The 20,934-nt window shown below is 38.9% G+C and overlaps 2 protein-coding genes across 3 annotated transcripts in view; both read left to right on the top strand.

Annotated features, from left to right (window-relative positions):
• Window positions 1-309: 309 nt before the first annotated feature.
• On the top strand, window positions 310-19,791 carry LOC129716736 (uncharacterized). The gene is made up of 3 exons (XM_055666576.1): window positions 310-740; window positions 17,772-17,933; window positions 17,994-19,791. Exons 1-3 carry the CDS (start codon window positions 310-312, stop codon window positions 19,789-19,791), a joined length of 2,391 nt encoding a protein of 796 aa, XP_055522551.1.
• The window catches only part of LOC129732747 (ras-related protein Ral-a), a 62,145-nt gene continuing 47,932 nt past the window's right edge, over window positions 6,722-20,934 (top strand). The window contains exon 1 of one of the 2 annotated variants that reach the window (XM_055693948.1): window positions 6,722-7,165. The gene's annotated coding sequence lies outside the window, so the exon portion shown is untranslated. The remainder of the gene's footprint in view (window positions 7,166-20,934) is intronic. The other variant, XM_055693931.1, reaches the window with a different exon arrangement.

The following is a 20,934-nucleotide window of genomic DNA, read 5'->3' on the forward strand; positions in this document are numbered from 1 at the left end:
GCATCTGATGTTCCCACCTGTTTAGTTGACTTAAGCACCTTTACAATCACGACCGATATGGTATTGGCTGCTGCTTAAAAATTGAAACGGTCATATTCGGCTGGTCCTGATGGAATTCCTGCGGTTGTTTTTAGTCGTTGTGCCACCGCTCTTGCAGTTCCGTTATGCTACATTTTCAACAAGTCTTTTGCTCAAGGAAAGTTTCCTGCTGTTTGGAAGCAGTCGCTGATGTTTCCCGTGTTTAAATCCGGTGACCGGCAAAACGTTCGAAACTATCGTGGCATTACTAGCCTCTCTGCTGGGTCTAAAATGTTTGAGATCATAGTAAGCGGTTACATGCTTTCTCGCACTAAGCACTATATCTCCACCACTCAGCATGGATTTATGCCAGGCCGCTCTGTTTGCACCAACCTATTAGAGTTCACTTCATCGTGTATTTCGCAGATGGAACAGAAAGCTCAGGTAGACGCGATTTACACCGATATCAAAACTGCTTTCGATCGTTTGGACCATACGATGCTCCTGTGTAAAATCTCGCGCTTAGGTGCTTCCCATCAGTTCGTTGAATGGCTAAGCTCATATCTTCGTGGAAGAGTTCTACGCGTAAAACTCGGTTCAAGTTTATCATCGCAATTCACCAACAAGTCAGGAGTTCCCCAAGGAAGCGACATGGGGCCCTTGTTATTTGCACTGTTTTTCAATGACGTGACACTGCTGCTAGGTGACGGCTGCAAGCTGGTGTATGCAGATGATTTGAAATTGTTTTTGGAAGTTCGGACTATTGAAGACTGCCGCCGTTTACAAGAATTTTTGAATGTTTTTTCCTACTGGTGTCGAAAGAACTGGCTTGTGGTTGGTATTTCTCACCAACGAGCCAGTTCTAAATGCAAAGTTATAACTTTCCATCGTATCCTAAAACCGATTATCTTCGACTATCGCATCGACGGTTTGGAACTGAAAAGGGTCGATCACGTAAAGGACCATGGTGTTCTACTTGACAGTAGACTTACAGTCCACCTGCATCACGCTACGATGATTTCAAAAGCTACACGCCAGCTCGGCTTCATTTGTAAAGTCGCCCGTGATTTTAAAGATCCACACTGCTTAAAGGCCCTGTACTGTTCATTAGTACGTTCACTGATTGAGAATTGTAACCTGGTTTGGTTTCCTTACCAGCTTACTTGGAACCTGCGGATTGAGCGTATCCAGAAACGATTCGTCCGCATTGCATTGCGTGAGCTCCCTTGGCGTGATCCCGCTAATTTACCACCGTATCCAGACCGCTGTCGTTTGATTACTATTGATACTCTCGAGCACCGACGGAGATTGCATCAAGCAGTGTTCATAGCCAAACTGCTCTGTGGAAAAATCGACTCACCGAAGCTTTTGTCTCTTGTGAACTTTCGAGCTTCACAACGCGCTTTGCGCTCAATTGGATTTCTACAGACCCCATATCATCGTACATCGTTTGGCTATAATGAGCCCATCACCACCTGTATTAGAACTTTTACTCGCGTTGAACATCTATTCGACTTCAATGAATCCTTGGATAAATTCGTGCAGAAAGTTGAAAGAACGAACATTTTATAAATTTGACACTCAAACATTGTTATATTTTTTAAGACTAACATTGTTATATTTATTAAGACTCGGGTCAGATAAATTACAGAAAATAAATAAATAAATAAAATGTACCGTACGATGATTTTGAAATTTTGACCAGAGATTCTGGACGTTATAACGAATCGAATGGTGTACTCAGATTCTTTGGTGCATTTTTTTTATAATAACGGTCAGTGGGAGCACCGTGTACTGATATCATCCGAAAGATGATTTTATTGAAAATTTGTTCGAAGTGCTATGTCTGTCAGTCTGTAAAAGTAGGTAAAAAGTTGACTTTACTGAGTGTTTATAATCTGACAGTTTCGTATGTTTTTTTACTTCGCTCGAAATGTAAACTCGTGGATTTCACTTCAAATGAACTTTAAATTAGAGATTATTTTTTATTATTCATTGTTTCGTCTTCGATTAAATCGCACTTTTAACCTTAATTCTATTTTTAAAAACATTTTTGGAAATGCTGGAGTCGTAGTGATCGCCATCGTCATTAAAGGCCCTAAGGCAAGCGTTAAGTGGATTGTTCTGGACGTACGTAGTTCTACGTGTGGGAGCAGCAAAGAGAGAACATCTTCTCAGTTGTCGGGGCGGGACGGATTTCCAAAGGTAATTGCGGGCAGTCGATGTTCTTGTCGAGAATGTCGAAGATAAATATTATCTGAAACCTTTGTCGTCTTATTCCTAGTGTTTTCAAGTAGATTAGTGCACAGCAAGCTGGATATTTTGGAAGATAAAGTGGGTCTCGCCATGATAAATTGCGTAGTGCAATCCTTATCAATAGCCTCTGTATTCGTTCAATTTTAATAACGAACGATGTATGAAACGGAGTCCAAATAGGAGCAGCATATTCTAGAAGACTACGAACAAGGGTGCAGTATATGATGAGGAAAAAAAAAAGGGTGCAGTACAGTGTCTTCAGAACTTAGGTATCCGTGAAAGTGTATCGCCGTATGAATCCAAGAACAGCATATGAGCCGTTACGGAACAGAGTGGTCTAAAGACCCTTTTTTCGAAAATGAGTTTTTTGCAGAAACCGCATCTACTCAAGAAGCTGAAGTTAGGAAATTAAAAAAATTTTGAAAAATCGAACTATGGAGCTGATTTAAACCATGTTGAAATTTCGTCCGAAACAGACAGCAACGAGAGTTTTTTGTGTTGCAAAGCGTTGGTGGTTTCGACTACGGCCAACGGCATAGCCATAATTACAGTCAATATTTGGTTGTTTTAACCAAACTTTTGGTTACTGGGGTTATCTACATTTAAACTTTGAGGAAATATTGTATCTCTTTCCTAATTATTAAAATATACGATATTTGTTGAAGGCGATATTTACTTCTTTTAAAACGAACCTAGAATTAAAAATACGCCCTTTTTGGTGTTTGCGGTAGTAAAAAGTGAAACTTGACTTCATGTTGATAAGGGACCATCCATTAGTGATGTCACGCAAAATTTGGAAAAAATTAACTCCCCCTGTCACATACTGTCACAGCTTCCCCCTTAATGACGTCACGTTTTTATACCCCCTTTTTTGGTTATAATTGACTAAAAATTGAGAAATTTGTAAAAAATGCATTTTTTTAAAATTAGAACGATTTTGCTGAAAGAAAAATTGAAACTTAAAGAAAAACCTAAATTAGTCCACCTAGCGGTCAGACCCAGCCTTTCTCATTCAAACTTTTATTTGTAAAAATTGATTTACATGAACGCTTCAATCCAATAAATGTATATTCACTCTTTAGGTTCTAAAATATTGATGTTGTAATCTATACATATAAAAATGCAGTCCGGTCTGTCTGTCTGTCTGATCCATATAGGCTCGAAAACAAGGTTGTTTATCGATAATTTATTGTAAACGTCGATAACGATACCTGTTATTGTTTATTTTCCTGATGAGACGCGAAACATAAACAAATATGGATATGGATGTTGCCTAGTGATGTTTCGTCTCCAACCCTCCGAAGTGAAAAAAACGTTTCCTCACCGATAACGTCTAGTGACTATCGTCATCGCCGATATCGTTAATGTTTGAAGACGCTATCGTCATCGTAAATAACGATACCATACGTTATCCGTAACGGCGATGACGATTATCGACGATAATCTATCGTATTAACAACCTTGCTCGAAAACTAACATAACAAATAAACATAAAACATAAATTTCTACACAACTCAAGAACAAACCAAGCAAATGAAACCGAATTTGGCATGTGGATTTTTAAGGGGTAACAAATATGTCCATAATAGTTGGATGAAACATAAATTTCTGCACATCTCGCGAACTAATCAACTAAATGGAACCATATTTGGCAGGTGAAGGTTTTTAGTGGTAACAAATATGTTCCATAATCGACCTCAGGCAACATTTGGGATTGTAAGATGGCAACTTCTGGTTTCTGGAAAACAGCCTGAAATGGACGATTTCCATTAAATATGAGTATCTCTGGAACCAGAAAGATGCAGAAGATGAAAAATAATCACAGATACAGTCCTGAATTTAAGGATGGTGACTTCCGGTGTCTGGTAAACAGCCGGAATTGACCAAATACCATTCAATATTAATGTTTTCGAAACCAGAATTACGCCCAGATGGCAGAAAATGATTTCACAGACAATTTTAAAGTCCAAAATGACAACTTTCGGCCCAAAGTTACGTGTCATTTCACGTAACAATAACGTGAAAAATATTTTGAGTGTACACTCAAAATATTTTTCACGTTATTGTTACGTGAAATTTCCTGTACTTATTCATTTTCTGTCAGTTTTCATGATTTATGTGACAAACATAACATCTACGTGAAAATCACATGCATACTATGTTTTATCACGAAGTATCTACGTGAACTTGGCAACGTCAAACAGAATGAACTCTCCGTGCGAAAATATACAAGAATCAAAATGGCGAAGCTGTTGTGTAATTCGGTCTCTGAACATAAAATTGATTTCATCGATGGCTTGCCAATGAGTGAGATTTCGGAAAAAACCATAATTCGACATGGAATCTTTAGCTTACAGATTTTGTACAGATTCAGTTCAAAGATCCAGGAGTTACCTGAACATAAACAGTAGCAGCTAACAGTAATTATAGACGGTGAATGTCTTAATATTTGTCAGTTTTAATGTCGTTCAATCCATTTTCGAATTGGAAATTTTGCATGCCCGTGCGATTTATCTAGCAACATATTTCAAAAAATTCTGAAATCTAATTTCTCTCTTAAGAATTTGGGAAACCACAATCGAAATTAATACGTTTTATAAAACGTAGTAGCTATCCGTTAATCAAATGCTTTTCACTTTGCGGTAGTTAAATTCTACGTGAAAATCACATGAAACGCATATGTCTACTGAATAATATTCACAGGATAAATCATCTCACCAGATCATGATGAACTCAAATGACAATCACGTAAAATCTACGTGAAAATGACAGTGGAAAATATTCACATAACTTTTCCGGTAATCATAACGTGAAAAATATTTTGAGTGTACCTTTCTATAGATAGGAGTGTACATTTCTATCCTATAGGAGAAAGTCAAAAAGAAGATTATAAAAAATAACTAGACATGGCGTTTAATCCTTAGTTCAAGGATTATGTTGATGGAGTCGCATATCGACGACATAGAAAGCCGAGGCGGTCACTGCGGCATCATTGCTGATTTCTGAAAGACCATCCATATTCAGTTCCTCTTCTCCAATCAAGTCGCAACCCTAGGAGCTAGACAAATTTATTTTCATGAAAAATATTTCGCTAATATTACACGATATTGGTTGATATATTTTGATATTTATCGTCAATTGACATCCTCCAATGATAATGTAACGCTTGATGTAACGGCGATGGGCTATGATATAGATAGAGGGGGGCCCGAAAATGGAACGGTAAATACTTTTTAATATTGAATATTCGGACTATTTCGCAATAAATCAATAGTGTCTTACCCATAGTCGCAACCCTAATCTTCTCCACATGTTAGTAGGATTGAGAGAGACTAAAAAATGAATGAAATTGCGCTTCCATTTAGAAACAAACATGCACGCTGAAAAATAACTAACGAACATTATGCTTTTAAACGACAGAATTTTATTTCCTTTAATTTTTTAACAATCCTGCATCTCATTATTTTGAGAAACGGGAATTAACATTCGACCTTGATGAGTTGTGTTCGAAATTGTAACCAAAGCCTTATATCCAGAAATGCACAAGTTTAATAATCGAAGTACGCTAACATCATTATTGTTGAAAACTTATGAAATTTATTATTTTACGTGAAAATAAACCAGAATATTTTATAAAACGACAATGAAAACAATAAATGCATGAATATATTTCGCTTGCGAAATCTGTCGTGAAAACCCGTTTGTGGAACACGCACGTATTTCACCAGCCTGCAGTTTACAGTTCAAGTGAAGTGAAATTCACGAGTTTACACTCCGAGCGAAGTGAGAATTGGCTGCAACAAAATAGAAACGCACGCAAGTTTTCGCTTGCTACTGTTTTTTTCACTAGCGTTTGCAAGAGTGAAAAAAGTAAACCTAGATGAAAATGATAAGATCCACAACCTTCGATTTCGCTGAATCGAATTTGTTTACAGGTCCAAGCGAAGTGAAATTTTTGCCGGTTGCATTTTTCACGAGCGTGAAAAAATGAACATTTTGTATGAGATTTTCACTTCGCTTGGAACTCTCAATAGGGCTTAACAAAAAAATGCTTTTTTCCCTTGGTTCAAATTGACAGTCAATGACAGCTCATTCGGGTTCATTTTGACACTCACACAGCTTTGTATCCGTTTCTCCCTCCCAGATTGGAAGCAGCTTGTTTCTCAGCCGCTTTTATACCAATGAAAAAAGTTGGTAAACCCGTTGCACTATTTTTTAATACACCCTTCTGTCAGTTCACGCTAGTATTTGTGCTGTGGAATGTCAGTTGATTGTGAAGTGAAGGCTCGAAAACAGAAGAAAGAAAGAAAGAAAGAAAGGGAAAACGAAGAACACGCAAAGCTTCATTATCTATCTCTTTCAGTTACTCGTGTCGCTACGGAAACGTTCACGACTCACCGGTTTCCTGTTTCGGTCTAACAAATGGCCTCAAAGCGGTTGCGTATCTAGCCGATTTTCCAACAGTTACATTTTGTCACTCGGGCTCGGTTGAGGTTGAGTATTTTTCGCGTTCGCGTCGAGAAATTTTGTTTTTTGATTTCACTTATTAAATCAAAAAATTATCGGATTATTGCCGTCCTGTGCTGTGCGCGAAATCGAAAGTTTGGTGTTGAATGGTTTCGTGGTGCTTTCCCTGCAATATACTGGTGACGACAGTCCAGGAATAGTGTTTGGTGCTGAAAGTTTTGTGGAGAAAATCCTAAGGGAAGATTGATTCCAAACGAGCTAGGTATAGTAAGTGTGCAGACGCGTCCAGCTACTCATCGGACACGGGAGAAAGATTGATTTGCATAGACGTCTGCATTCGATTACTGCTGCAAATCAATAAAAGTATTGATTTACCCAAGGATATCAGCGGCTTAGCAAATTTCCACTGTCTCCAATTGAATTGGTAAGCTTCCCCACCCATTATTTACTAAGCGAAGGAAGAAAAATCGGCCTTTTTCAATTCTTAAATCTTCGGCTGGTTTCTTTGAATGATAATAAATATTTTTAAATTTGGGAAGGGTGGGGTGCAATAGTCGGAAAAGTTTATTTCTTGCTTTTAATTTAAGTTTGCAGAATACCAATTTTCTATTTTTATCATTTCTAGTAATCTTGAGGTTGGAATTTTCAATAATTCCAAAAATAAATGCCTTTAGAGATCAGAGAGGTCTATTTTGAATTGCAACTTGTTACGCCCAAATATACGCAGACTTTTTATGCTCTGTTAGATAAAATTGTCATCTGACGCGTTCATTTAAATAAACCAAAAGAGAAAGTATCTAGTGAAATCAACGCAACACATCATGACCCTACAGATAAGCCATTCATTGTTGAAGTATTTTGAACCATTATGCGGCCGCATGCCATGAGATTCGCATTGTAGTGTTGCTGGAAACGGCAGTCGCGTACCCACATCGAGTGAGTGAACAATTGCTTGCCTTCACGATGAATGAAACCGTTCTCGTTAAGATGATATACAGTGACATCCGGCGGGAACTATGTGACATTGTTTGACTCAAGAGTTTTGACTGATACAAAGGAGTCGTTGTAAACATGTCGGAGACTGTTAATCTGTCCAGTGCCCTTCTGGCATACAAACTAGTTGGTGAAGACGTTGCCATTTTCCTCGGTACAAGTTTTTTACATATCATTATCGAGTCTATGAATTTTTTAACATATGCTGTAGTTTTAGAGAAAGACCGTTCTTATATTGCCTGTTACTTTTATTCATTTCGAATTTTTCTAGGTAAGCCTTTCAGTAACATAAAAAATACCGTCTTGTACACCTTTATAAATTCAATACAACTTAAGAATCATTGTCACATACAGTATCAGCACAGTGAAACCCTGTCCATTGAGTAATAAATTCATCAAACGGAGTTCACACGGTGACTCAGTAACTTATTGCTGTTAGTGATATGAGCCATTGATTGTTTATCATTAGCTGATAAGTTATTATGTAAATACCGTTTTGAATCGTTATCTGAAGTATTTTGTAATACCTGCTACAAATCGTGGCAAAGAAGTTCTATGTTTCTTATTCAGAAATGTTTTGAAATTTGTTTTTATTCCATTGTTTAATTGTTGTGCGAAGAGTGTTTCACGCAAGCTTCTATATAAAATAGGCAACTCACCTCTAAAATTTGCCTGATTACGTGTAATCGCTTGATTTAGGTTTAATGTCCAAATGCGGGTGCTTACAGTTGTCAATAAAACCCTGGATCAAGACTAACGTTTGCAACAAAACTTCCAGAGCAAAACATGTCTCATTAATCTCGACACTTGAAATTAGTGATTACATTGGAGCTATTAATATAAAAAAGGGTTGAATAATACGATGAACATCGCCTATTTGCGCGGTTCCATTTCAACCTGTATCAAGCAGCAACGCGACCCGTGATCATCTTCTACATATACCTGTACGTAGTTGACGAATGAGGGAAGCATGCGAATGAGTCATTCGTTATCAGACCCAAATCACGATTACAGCTGGGGTGCTTGTTTGACGGTCGCTGACGACATACTTTTCCGTCGTTCGCTTCATCCGGTACCGGCAAACAACGGCGGAACGTAAAGTTATGAAGTAATTAAAAAGACCCCATCTCGCTTCACCTGCCTGAAGCATCGCTGTGGGTAAGTTTGCAATGACCGCGACTTGATATTACCCCGATCGTTACAGGACGCCAAAGCAGTGTGTGAATATAAGTCTAATGAGGAGACTCAGCTGGTAGCTAATAGCCCTATCGCGAGTCGATTGCCTGCAAATAAACATTAGCGTACACTCGACAAAAGAATCTCATCAGTGGAGTGCAACATATTTCACACTCTTTCTTTCGTTTCCATTAAAAACACCACGCAAGCAAGCCTTCGCGATCATGACAGTTGTAATTCTTCCCAAACGCACGCACTAAAAACTCGTGCAATTTATAAACATATCCGCATTTTTTCCCCTTCTCAGTCACTTGCACACGAATATCCGTCGGACCGTTCCAAATTTATTATTGATTCATATCAACAGTCGTTTGAAGAGTGTACGTGAAGCCGAAACCTGTCGCTTTCGAAAGCCTTCGCAGGCAGTATTATTCAAAGTCGCGAGTTTTGCCATCAACTTTTCCGCCGCACCCACCCACAACGGTCACCCGGGTGAAAAGCGAAAGCGCCGTTCAAGTATCGATTTTTCTTTCATTTTCCTGCCAGGTACGTACGGGTTTCGACCTTTTGTGTAGCCGAACGCATACACAGACAGTATTTCTTTTAATGCCATTACCTTCAAGGCTCGTCCGCATCCGGCACGCGGTTGCGTTTAATACCACGTGGTACGGTGCGTTTTTTTTTGTTTCGGGAACAAAAGTGTGTATTTTTCGAAGTCTAACGGGAACAGCCCCAAATGGGGTTGCGCATTTTTAATTACACCTGAATCGACCGCACGGAGCCAATTATTAGTTTTATTAGTAGAGACTGATTATTCGAGCTGGCTAGAATGCGAGAACCGAACATTTTATTGGTGGGGCGTTTTTTTTTTCTGCTAATGTCTTAAGTGATCTACATTTTCCCACGTTTTCTAGTTCTAATGACAAGATTCAGAAGTTTTTTTGTTCTAATTCCATGACTCTTTATTTCCCACGACTTTATCAAAAGCCGGTTCGTTCAGAGTAAAAATTAATTTTTATTTGTCAGCTCAACAATATAGCGAAATTGAGGTAATGTATGCAGGGCAGATCTTAATCGGGATGAACGTCATTAGAAACTGAGGAAAACGTTGGCCACTGCCATGATTTTTACAGTGATTGCTAATGTATGTACATATTATGTTTGGAATAATGAACCTTTGGGCTCTGACTAACGATCCGTTGTGTTACAGATTGGCGTCAGCTGATTTTTTTAAAGTTCCCCGGAAATTTAATGTACCGACTTTTCGAAGATCATTTTCTGAAAGATATTGCCCCGAATGACATTTTTTCTTTTATAAAAACTTAAAAAAACATTCAGAAAATGTTCCACTCAGGAAAATAATTTCCGCGGAAACGATACAGATGAAGATGGATATATCATTAGTAGAAACACTGTTTGAAAAATTCAAAATCGACATAAGAATAGCAACGTTCTTAAAAAGTTAGCTTGAATAAATTTTATTAAATTTGATGGCCTCAGAGCGACTCGAAGAGATTTGTGATACTTTTCATGAACTTTGAGGAATTCAAATCAATAACCGAATCAAGTGCAAAAAAGAAAACCAATTTCCAATGTTGTTTTAGTGTGGATGCTAAAGCTTTAATAGAACGTCCGTTAAAAAGAGAGACAAAGTTCCTATACGAAAACTAGTCGAGCGACGCATCCAAAACAGTGATCGGCCGTTTCGTTCCGTTTTCGTTCCGGTCCGTTTCGATCCGGAGGTTTAGAGTAAAAGTGGCCAGTCATAAGCAAGCCCTATACAATTGGTTTTGAAGCTTATTCTTCACGAGCAAAAACGGTTATTATCGGAATTGGGATGACGTCAAAAAACGGAATCGATGTCATTTTTTAATTCAAGTTGACAACTTCCGGGTCGTGAAAAGGGTCCATCCACATACCACGTGGACAGATTTAAAACGATTTTGACCCCCCTCATTGTATTCTCATTGTCCGGAGCTGTTTTCGAATTCAAGATGGCGAATTCAGTTTTCTAGAAAACTTGATGTATAACTAAGAAAAAAAATTAAATACTCTCTAACATGCATAATTCTACAATCCGGATCCGGATTATGTTCAGAAACTGAAAACCGGCGTCCGACGTTATTTTGGAATACGAGATTTTAGCTTTGGAAAGCTGAAGAAAATGTTCAATTACTTTCTAACATTAGTATTTCTGAAACCGGGATGACTTAAAGCGTCAAAAATTGGTATCCAAAAGTTTAGCCAGATTATGGTTGTTTTTCTGTATTGAAAATTCTTCAAAACTTGAAACGAAATGTGAGGATTACAATCCCCCTATCTTCGAATTGTTGACGAGTGCCTGTCAACCGCATGTCCGGAGTAAATTGATGATACAAAAGTCAAGATTTTTGTGTATGTATGCATGTATATATCCGACAAAACATTTGAATGCCTGAACCGATTTCCACAAAATTTTGAATACGTGTTTTTGTACGAAAACGATGGTCATAGAAATATTCTGAAAAGGGGGAGGTAACCAGTGAAGAAGGAAAGGGGTTTATTTGACAATCCATTAAAAGTTCGGCACAGTGTTCAACTTAGGACCTTTGCTATTTACGCTGTTGTTCAACTAGTATACGCAGACGATCTTAAGCTGTAGTTGAAAATACGCTCTGTCGACGACTGTCAGCGGCTAGAAGGGCTTTTGGAGAGTTTGTTTATGGTTGTCGCAAAAATTGATTGACGGTATGCATTAGTAAGTGTCAAGTAATGACTTATCGCAAAATGAATCCAATTGTATTCAACATCATTCAACTATTTTTGGTTTACAGTCTCAGAACTCCCCGAAATGGTTCGGAATTTGCGACTTGAGCGAGTGCAGAGAAGATTCGTGTGGATTGCATTAAGAAATCTTCCGTATAGTGATCCGATTAACCTGCTTCTATATCTTGACCGATGTCGTCTACTATGGATTAACACATTACAACGGCGCAGAGAACTTCAACTAGCGGAGTTCATAGTAAAAGCTTTAAACTCCGAAATCAACTCGCCAAAAATGCCTTTTGAGTCGAATTTTCGTGTCTCACAACATCTACTTTGCTCTACTGAATTGCTGCAACCTAGCTTTCACTGTACTAATTTAGGGTTTAACGACCCGCAAGCTTGCTGTATTCGATAATTCCATCACACAAATTTGCAGAAATAGCTCGTCGTAGTTTTTAGTTACATTGAAAAGTGCATATTTATTAATTTTTTTCATCAGATGATTTTTTAACAAATAAACAAAAAAGTAGGTGATGTTTCATATTCATCGGAAAGTCCAAAATACTTGAGCGAAAGTTACTACAGCTGCTACTTAATTTGATCCAAATTTGATCAACAAAATCGAACAAGAGCTTCTGAAATCTATCTACAGTAAAGTGGAAATGCGTTTGAGTGTATGAACCATCATCACTTCGTAGCAGCTAGACTTGTCACTACTAAACTTGGTACCATGGAACGGAGTGAAATTGTTCAATTTTTATCACAATTTCCAATTAACTAGCTTCATGTACATTTTTCTGAAATAGTAAGTACTGGTATGTGCTTCAGTAAACCTCTATGGCTATTGGTGAAATTTGTATTGTCTACTTCATGCAATAATTTCGATAATTCTATAAGGTACTATGAGGTAAATTGGGTTGAAATTGATCACCATTGAAATCGATACATTCTTTCAGTAATGTCCTTTTTTTCGAAATGCTTAAGATAAATGATGATTTCTGTACTGAAAAATATCATTTACAGCTAGTTTGGAAACGAAAATAACGATATTTCAGGTTAAAATTTGTTTATTTTGGTTCACAAGCTGCTTGTTGCTAAACTTGCTCTTAATTGATCGTCGTTAGACCGATTTCAATTCGGTTTGTTGCAAAAGCTCAAAAACTAGCTCTGAAATTAAAATCTTTGTGGTTTCCTGCGAATTCATCAATATTTCCTTAATGGTATGGAATGATCATTGTTGAAAATTACATTTTTTGAGCTTTTATCAAACTTTACTCACTTCTCCAAATTTAACGTAATTAACCCTCAACTAAGATTACTTTAAGTAAATTTAATACTTTTTTTTGTTATTTGGAAACTTGTTTGATCAAATTTGATTGAGTTTTGACTGAGTTAGAAGAATTTTTCGAAAATATGAAAAATTGCACCGGGCATGCAAGGGTTAAGTTTGACAGGCATGTGAATTATGCAAAAGTTGCGTTTAAGGACACGATAACATTGCCTTTTGTTGTAAGCGCAATATCCAGGGGCGACTCGTGGCTTTTGAACCTACCTGTTCAACTGAAAAAATCTGAAAATCACAGTTTGAGGAAGTAATCAAAATTATGTCTGTGGAAAACATAAGTCATTCTCTTAGCTACTATTTAAAAAAAACTGAAATTTATTAGGTATAAAGATGAATTCCGATTTAAAATTCATTGTTTGCCTGGCGTCCCCGTGTGCAATGCACAGGTTGCACCTATAGACGAGTCGCCCCTGGCAATATCGTTTGATTAGTATTTTTTTTTTTTATTCTCGCTTATTTTCCGTCGGTCTAGTTCCGCCACTGTTGTGGCCAATCACCGACGCCCAGGGAGGCGACTCCACACCCAGGACCCTAACTCACGACCCGTTTATTAACGGACCGGCGCCAACGGCTTTACTTCCTCATGCGATGGAAGGCGTGATCCCAGAAATTTTTCGCCTCAGAAAATCTCCCGATGTCGCCTAGAATTGAATCTAGACCAGTTTAGTATTCTTATCACGAATTTTCAGGTGATCAATTTCACCCCATTCCCCGGTACTTGGTTTGATGTAGAATCACGTCTCTCAGGGAACTCCGCTACAGAGGGACAAAAAATGAAAATCTGTAAACGGAACAGGAAAAAAATATGTCCAATTGCAAATGGTCCTCCGGTGGATTTCCGCCGTTCTTGCAGCAATCGGTTGGGAAATCATCTATGCATTCGTTCAAATGCAGAGCATTGTAATTTGATTATTCGAAATTTTGAAAATTGTCAAGTCTAGTTAAAATGCAGATTTTGACCTTTAATTGGTCGCATAATGTTTGCTTTTCCTAAACAGTCAATAGAATATTATACCTAGTGAACCAGAAATGCCCTCTTCTGGTTACACAAAACCTGCCAATCATTTTACCAGGGGATGGTAGGAAGGACGGTCCCAACTTAGTAGCAGCTGGTAGCATCAGCGAGTAGCAACAGCTTGCCGAGTCTGCTTTCGGTTCGAGCAAATCGTTATATAGTCAGTAAATTCAAGACTGGCAGAACTCAAAATCGATAGTTTTGCAAGAAACGTGTTTGAAAAGTTAGTTACAACACAGGCATGGCCTCTCACAACACCAACATAGGCTATATAAGAGCCTGCTTCTGTTAAAACAATTTTACATCATTTTACTTTTGAATGATGCATCCATCGGGGACAAAATTCAGTAGCTGGCAACAGGGTGTTATGGTCAAAAATTGGTCAAACAAAAATCGATCTTCTTTTTTTAAAAAAAAATCGAATCATTTTTCTCATGTCAAGTTCAATTGGTACAGAATAAAAGAAAAATGCGAATTGTCGGACCTTTCTCTTGACTCCTTCCATCAAGTTTTGTACAGCCTTCTTGGTCACTTCATTCGCCGCAGAACGCCAGTTAACCTCGAACTGCATCTCGTTGACTTCCGCCTTCGTCTTGTTGACTGCCTTTCATGTCTTCTGGAAGTTTCGCTTGACGATAGCCCAGTATTTTTCTATAGAGCGGAGCTTGGAGGGGATTCATGTCCTTTGGCACCACCTGGACGTTGCTCGCGGCGTACAACTTCTTCGTAATGGCAAGATGCTAAATTTAGCCAAAACAGAACGGAACGACTGTGTTGCTTGAGGAAAGGCAACGAACTTTTTTCAGGCATTTCTGCACATAATTTTCCTGGTTGACGAAACCTCTCGCGATAAAAATGTTGCTCTTCAAACGACGCGAACAGATGGCTTTCCAGACAAGCTATTCCTTCGAAACTGCGATAGCTCAATGTGTTTGAAAATCATTACCACTTTTCCTCTTCCAGTTACCGTATAATATTCTTGTCTGCCTGCCGCCGTGACGTAAGTTTCAAAATCCTGTACCACGCATTCAAACTCTGTCAGCATCTTCACGTACAGCTTTTGCGAGCGTTGTCTGGCCGACTTGCTTTGCTTATCGTCACAATTTGGAGTTACCACCTTTTTGTAAGACGACACTCCGGCTCATTTTTTTATCTTGATTTACATTTGTAGAAAATACTCCCAGCTTGCTTGTAACATATCGGATGGAAAGATCGGAATTCCGCATAAAAATGCTGGCCGCTCTCCTCACCATTTGTGCGGCTTTCGATTTTCTCCCGATTCTGTCTTCTTGGCAGTCGGCAAACGTTGGAGAACACTTTTCTTACTTTGATGACGGTTGATTTGGTCACATTCAATAATGCTGCCATATTGGTTTGTGACTAGTTAAGATTTTCCCGATGCGCCGAATTTTTTATGCGTTACCTCTTGATTTTCACGACTGAAGAGCAAATGTCGAAATCAATCATAAAGCATGATTCTATACACATACATCTTTAAATAAGGGGTGCTCAAGGTTTTTTGAAGATACACCATAAAAATAATATGGCAAATCGAAGGTGACCAATTTTTGTCCGTAACTTCCTTTAAAACTTAGAAATATTTTTCCGATAGTAGATTGAACTGAAAAAAATAGTTTGTCAGCTTTGTTTGTTTCAAAACGCATAATTTCTGCTACATCGAGAAGTTGAAAGTTGATGGATGAACGTGTTCTGAAAACCGTAAGCAAAAATCACTTAAAACCTATAAAAGATACAACAGTAGTGGAAATTTAGCAATCTCTTTGAATATATGCGATCAACTAAATCTTGTTATAACTATTGCGTTTGATGAATATAATGCAAAGTCTGAACCTGAAATTAAATCCTGTCCAAACAACTTCTATAGTTAGGTACGTAACTTCATGTGCAGGATATTTTGTAGGCGTTTAATAACTAAGATGCCTCAAAAGGCTGGGCCTGACGGAATCCCTGCTGTATTTATCAAAAATCTTGTAATGGAACCTATTGTTCCATTGTTCTGTATTTTCAACGTGTCACTGGAATATGCATGCTTTCCAAAAAATGAAAAAAATCATTTCAAGTGCCTATTATCGAATCTGGACGGAAATCCAACATCTGTAATTATCGTGTAGAAGGCCATGATTTCTTTCGTTACTAAACTATTCGAAGCAATGTTAACGAAAAAGTACTTCTTCAAATTAAACACCAAATAACTGAGAAGGCTTAATCAATGGCTGTTCCAAATCGACCAATTTACTTGAATTTATAAAATATACATTGAATGGAAACCACATAGAAGCTTTTTATACAGACTTTAGTAAGGCATTTGATCGCATATACATACCAATGCTACTCTTCAAATTGCAAAAAATGGGCTTGAGTCACAGCTACTGAAGCTTGGAAGCGTGATTTTCGTCATAGTATCTTCGGAAAAGCCTACAAGATAAATTTTACGCGATATCATTTCTTATCATATGGTTGAATTTGCAACAGCAGCATGCTGCAGCAGTATGTCTGAGGGAAATACCTTTTTCTCCAAGCATCGTAGCTCTTTATGGTTTTCAGAAGAGTTTTTCTCAGGAAAATTTCCTACAAATATCATGTATCGATATATTTTTAGGAGCCAATTAAACAACTCTAGAGAATAAGTTTTAAAAAAGTGGATCTTCCCATATAAAATCGTATGGAAACTTTAAGAATCGGGCGCAAAAATATAGTTTTACCGATCGATCTGAAAATTTACACAGTTGTTGTAGGAAAGGAACACGAAAAGTGGGAGCGAAAAAATAATACCATCGCTTTTTTCATATAACCGTTTCCCAGTTCAATGGCTACCCTATACAATCACCCACGAAGAAAAAATAGAATCACGGAATTTTCAAAAGATAATTTCTCAATTTTCCAAATTCCGCCATCCAGAATTGAAAACACGACTAAGTCGCAGAGCTGATTCAAAAATTTTTTTTAGATGACATCAAATCTCGACGTTTCATGCATTTCTAAGCCATTTGGCAGAAAAAATTCGAAAACCGAAATTTAACGTCCAGGTTCACATTTTTAGGGGGCTCTTGAATGATTTTTCGGATTCAAAATAAAAAACTGCCATCGCTTTGCACCATCCCATTTTAGGTCCGGTTGAGCTGAAAGTTTGCATAAAGTGTTGTTTCGGACAGATGAACATTTTGTTACTTTTTTTCTAATTTTGTGGTCACTGTTTTTACATGGCACCCTAATTCAGGCAGTCGATTATTAATACCAATTAAAACCAGAGAACCTAATACAGTGTTAATCGATATGTTTCCATTGACAACTCAGCAAGTCATTATGTTTGCAAACAGCGTTCTAGATGTGTTATGTGTACAACAACATTAAACGCAGTTTTACTAATCTTTCAACAGTTGACAGTGTCTATTCTCTCACAGCAGGTATGTTCCTCCTTCAAGAAAAAGTAAACACGTTAATATAATTTTAATATTTTATGCACCTCGATGCATCTATCTGATAATCTCAGAGTAAACCGAGCTGAATTGTCCGCTATTGTTATCGCTGGGCAGTGTTTGATGAAAGTTTATGACAGACTGAAATTAAACGACACACAATGGGGTCGCCGGCGTATAAATAGGTTGCGCCTATCCGAAGCGAGCTATAGCCCAAAATGTGGCGTTTTGTAGTAGTTCTTTTCGTAAGCTTCCTCCTAAAGTCGTCTGTTGGCAATCCGACCTATTCATTTACAATTGCTTTGGACTATTGTTCCAGTACGGTTAACCAAATTTACGCAAAATTCGTTTCAAACTTTTTGCGTGACGAGCAGTACCTTACGGGAATAGAAACCTACGATGTCCAGGGCGGATTACCAACCACGTTGCAATGTTTGCTGGATACGATTGACAAACCTTTAGTGCTGTACACTTTTCAGGAGTAAGTTTCAAATGGCTTTTCCTTCTCTAAACGTTTTGACAGAAACTTTGTCCATAATAGATTTCAGAAAGGTAAAAATAAATCTGCATTCAGAAACATAAACGGCTACTCTCAACTAGAGACATTTGTAACACGAGGAACGTACGAAACTTTCAAATCATCTTTAATTCCAAGTGTGGCACGAATAAATCCTCTGGCTCAACTGATTGCGACCGGAAGATATATAACGAGGCAGCAAGTTGTCAACCTTTTTCGCGTAGCATGGGTGGAATATTCAATGCCCAACATAGTTCTGTTGAACAGAGTGGACAACGTGTCCACTGAATCGTGTGTATTAAATCCGTTTCTCACAGAACCGCGTACAATAGATGAACGAAACGTTCATTGTCAGGTTATGCAAACACTGGAGGATATTGAACCAGGAATAACTCATACAAGACAATTCTTACTCAACCGAGCACAAAACCTTCATCGTTATCCGCTACGAATCGCCATTGGAAACGTGGAGCTAATGTCACAACCTATCTACAATAAGAACAAAACGCTCGTACGTTTCAGTTTTCTTGACGGAGAGATTGTAGATATAATGCGGAGAAGGATGAACTTCACGGCGGAATTTGTTATACTGCCCAGTCAGTTATCGACAGGATTCGTGTACCCGAACGGTTCTTTGGGAGGTTCCCTAAGTTTGATAGAAAGCGGCCAGATCGACTTGGCTGCTAACTCTCGCATTATTCACATCTACCAAACCAAAAACGTTCAATATCTGCAGTATCTGATGACGACCAAGTTAGTGTTCATAGTTCCGAAAAACTTCTATCAATCTCGCAGTCGCGATCGAGTATTTTTCAATTCTTTTACGTGGACTTTCTATGCCATCAACGTTGCTTTAGCGGTTATATTTCCAATGGTACTCAGGATGACTAATTACCACTCGTCCAATACTCGGAAGGAAACTTATGCGGTAGCGGTAATGCGCATCCTTGCCATCACCCTAGCGGTCTCCACAAAGCTGCCGAACCGCTCGCAAGCGCGAGTTGCTATCTGGGGAATCCTAATATATAACCTGGTATCGTATTCGATTTGGCAAGCTGTTATAATAAAGCGTCTTAACTCCAACAATGACAAAATGGACGACATTCAGGATCTCGCCGAATTACTGGATAGCAATCTCAAGCTCAAAATACCAGTCGCTTACGGTCAATTCGTTCGGCCCGATGCTAGTGAGTTTTCCGGAATGAGTATTCTACAAAAGAAGCTGTACCAGGAGGCGACTGTGGCGAATAACAATGTTACCGGGGCTGTGCTTATAGCTGACATGGTGCATTTCCGTGCATCGGCCGTGCTCATACACGACATTCGGTCGGATGTGGTCAAATCCCGGTTTTACGATGATACGCAGCTGCAGAGTTTCATACACGTGATCAACGATCATGTGTTCGAATTTTACACGGCGATGGCACTGCCCAAGAAATCCCTTCTGGTGGACCGCTTTAACCAGATAACGAAGCGTTGTGTTGAAAGTGGCATCGTAGTGAACCAGCTTGCGAAGATTCCACTGAAAGGGCAGCTGTATCAGATCCAAAGAAACAGAAATAATACGGGATTCAACGGGGCGGTTGGTGCGAAACGGTTCGAGTTACACGTCTTGAGATATGTGTTCTATTGCTACTTTGGGTTGAATGGCTTAGCCATTGTGGTATTTCTGGGGGAAATCTTTGTGCATAGAATGTTTCGGCGGAAAGTGTTGCTGCGTGGTAAAGCTGCTGGCAGAACTATTCGAGGCAGAAAATATATTAGACGGGTCGAAAATAAATTGAAACAAATTAGACAATCGCGTTGTCTTGATGTTCGTTAGATGTTGAAAACGAAAAATAAACCCTTTTTTGTTGTTTGGACATCTGGGGATACTCGGAACACGTACGGGTATGACCAATGTGGCCCTGGATTGTTGATTCTTATTGTTGAATGATAGTGTGAATTGAGAAGTCACAAGATGTGTTTTTGTTCACGTTGAAAACTAGCCATTTCTCGCGGGGTACCATTATACGGAACATTTTCTGTATGGTATCAACAAATCGCAATACAGTGTTTTTTTTTTCGATTTTATTTTACTTACCGTGTCACGATTTTTTTTCATTCTACTCGGTCCTGGGCTACTCGTCGCCAATTTCCTAGACGTCTCGATAATCGCAGATCCGCTTCAACCTGGTCAAGCCATCTAGTACATTGAGCCCCTCTATTCCTGGTGCCGGTAGGGTCCTTGAAGAGAACCGATTTTACCGCACTGTCGTCCGACATCCTCGCGACATGTTCGGCCCATCGTAGCTTCCCGACCTTCGTCAGGTGCACAAAGGGAACCTCTACAAGTAGTGCCTGCAGCTCGTGGTTCATACGCCTACGCCTCCCTTCGCTTTCGGTTTGTACTCCGCCAAATATTGTTCGCAACACTTTCCTTTCAAAGACGGCCAGTGCGCGTATGTCCGTATGGCAGCGTCACGGTCCATAGATGGGTCTAATTAGGGTTTTGTACATCGTCAGTTTTGTGCGGCGGCGTATGCTCCTGGATCAAAGCGTCCTGCGAAGGGCAAAGTAGGCTCGATTTCCAGCTTGAATACGTCGTCGGACCTCCTTACTTGTCTTATTGTCGGCAGTTACCAGTGATCCTAAGTGTACGAACTCCTCAACCACTTCGAGTTCGTCGCCGTCTATGATTGCCTCCGCTGTCGCTGAATTTCCCGTAATAATGTCCAGGTCGTCTGCGAAGCCTATGAGTTGACTACCTTTGCTGAAAATCGCTCGTCGGATTACACTCTCAAGGGCAATGTTGAACAACGTGCAAGATAAGCCATCTCCTTGTCTCAACCCTCTGCACGCTTCGGAGGGATTCGAGAGTGTCTCCGACACGCACACGTAACACATCACTCGGTCTAAGGTAGCTTTGATAAGTCGTGTCAGTTTATCCGGAAAACCGTAGTCGTGCATTATTTACCATAAGTGG

The sequence above is a fragment of the Wyeomyia smithii genome, chromosome 1 (assembly GCF_029784165.1).
Source record: "Wyeomyia smithii strain HCP4-BCI-WySm-NY-G18 chromosome 1, ASM2978416v1, whole genome shotgun sequence".
NCBI lineage: Eukaryota > Metazoa > Arthropoda > Insecta > Diptera > Culicidae > Wyeomyia > Wyeomyia smithii.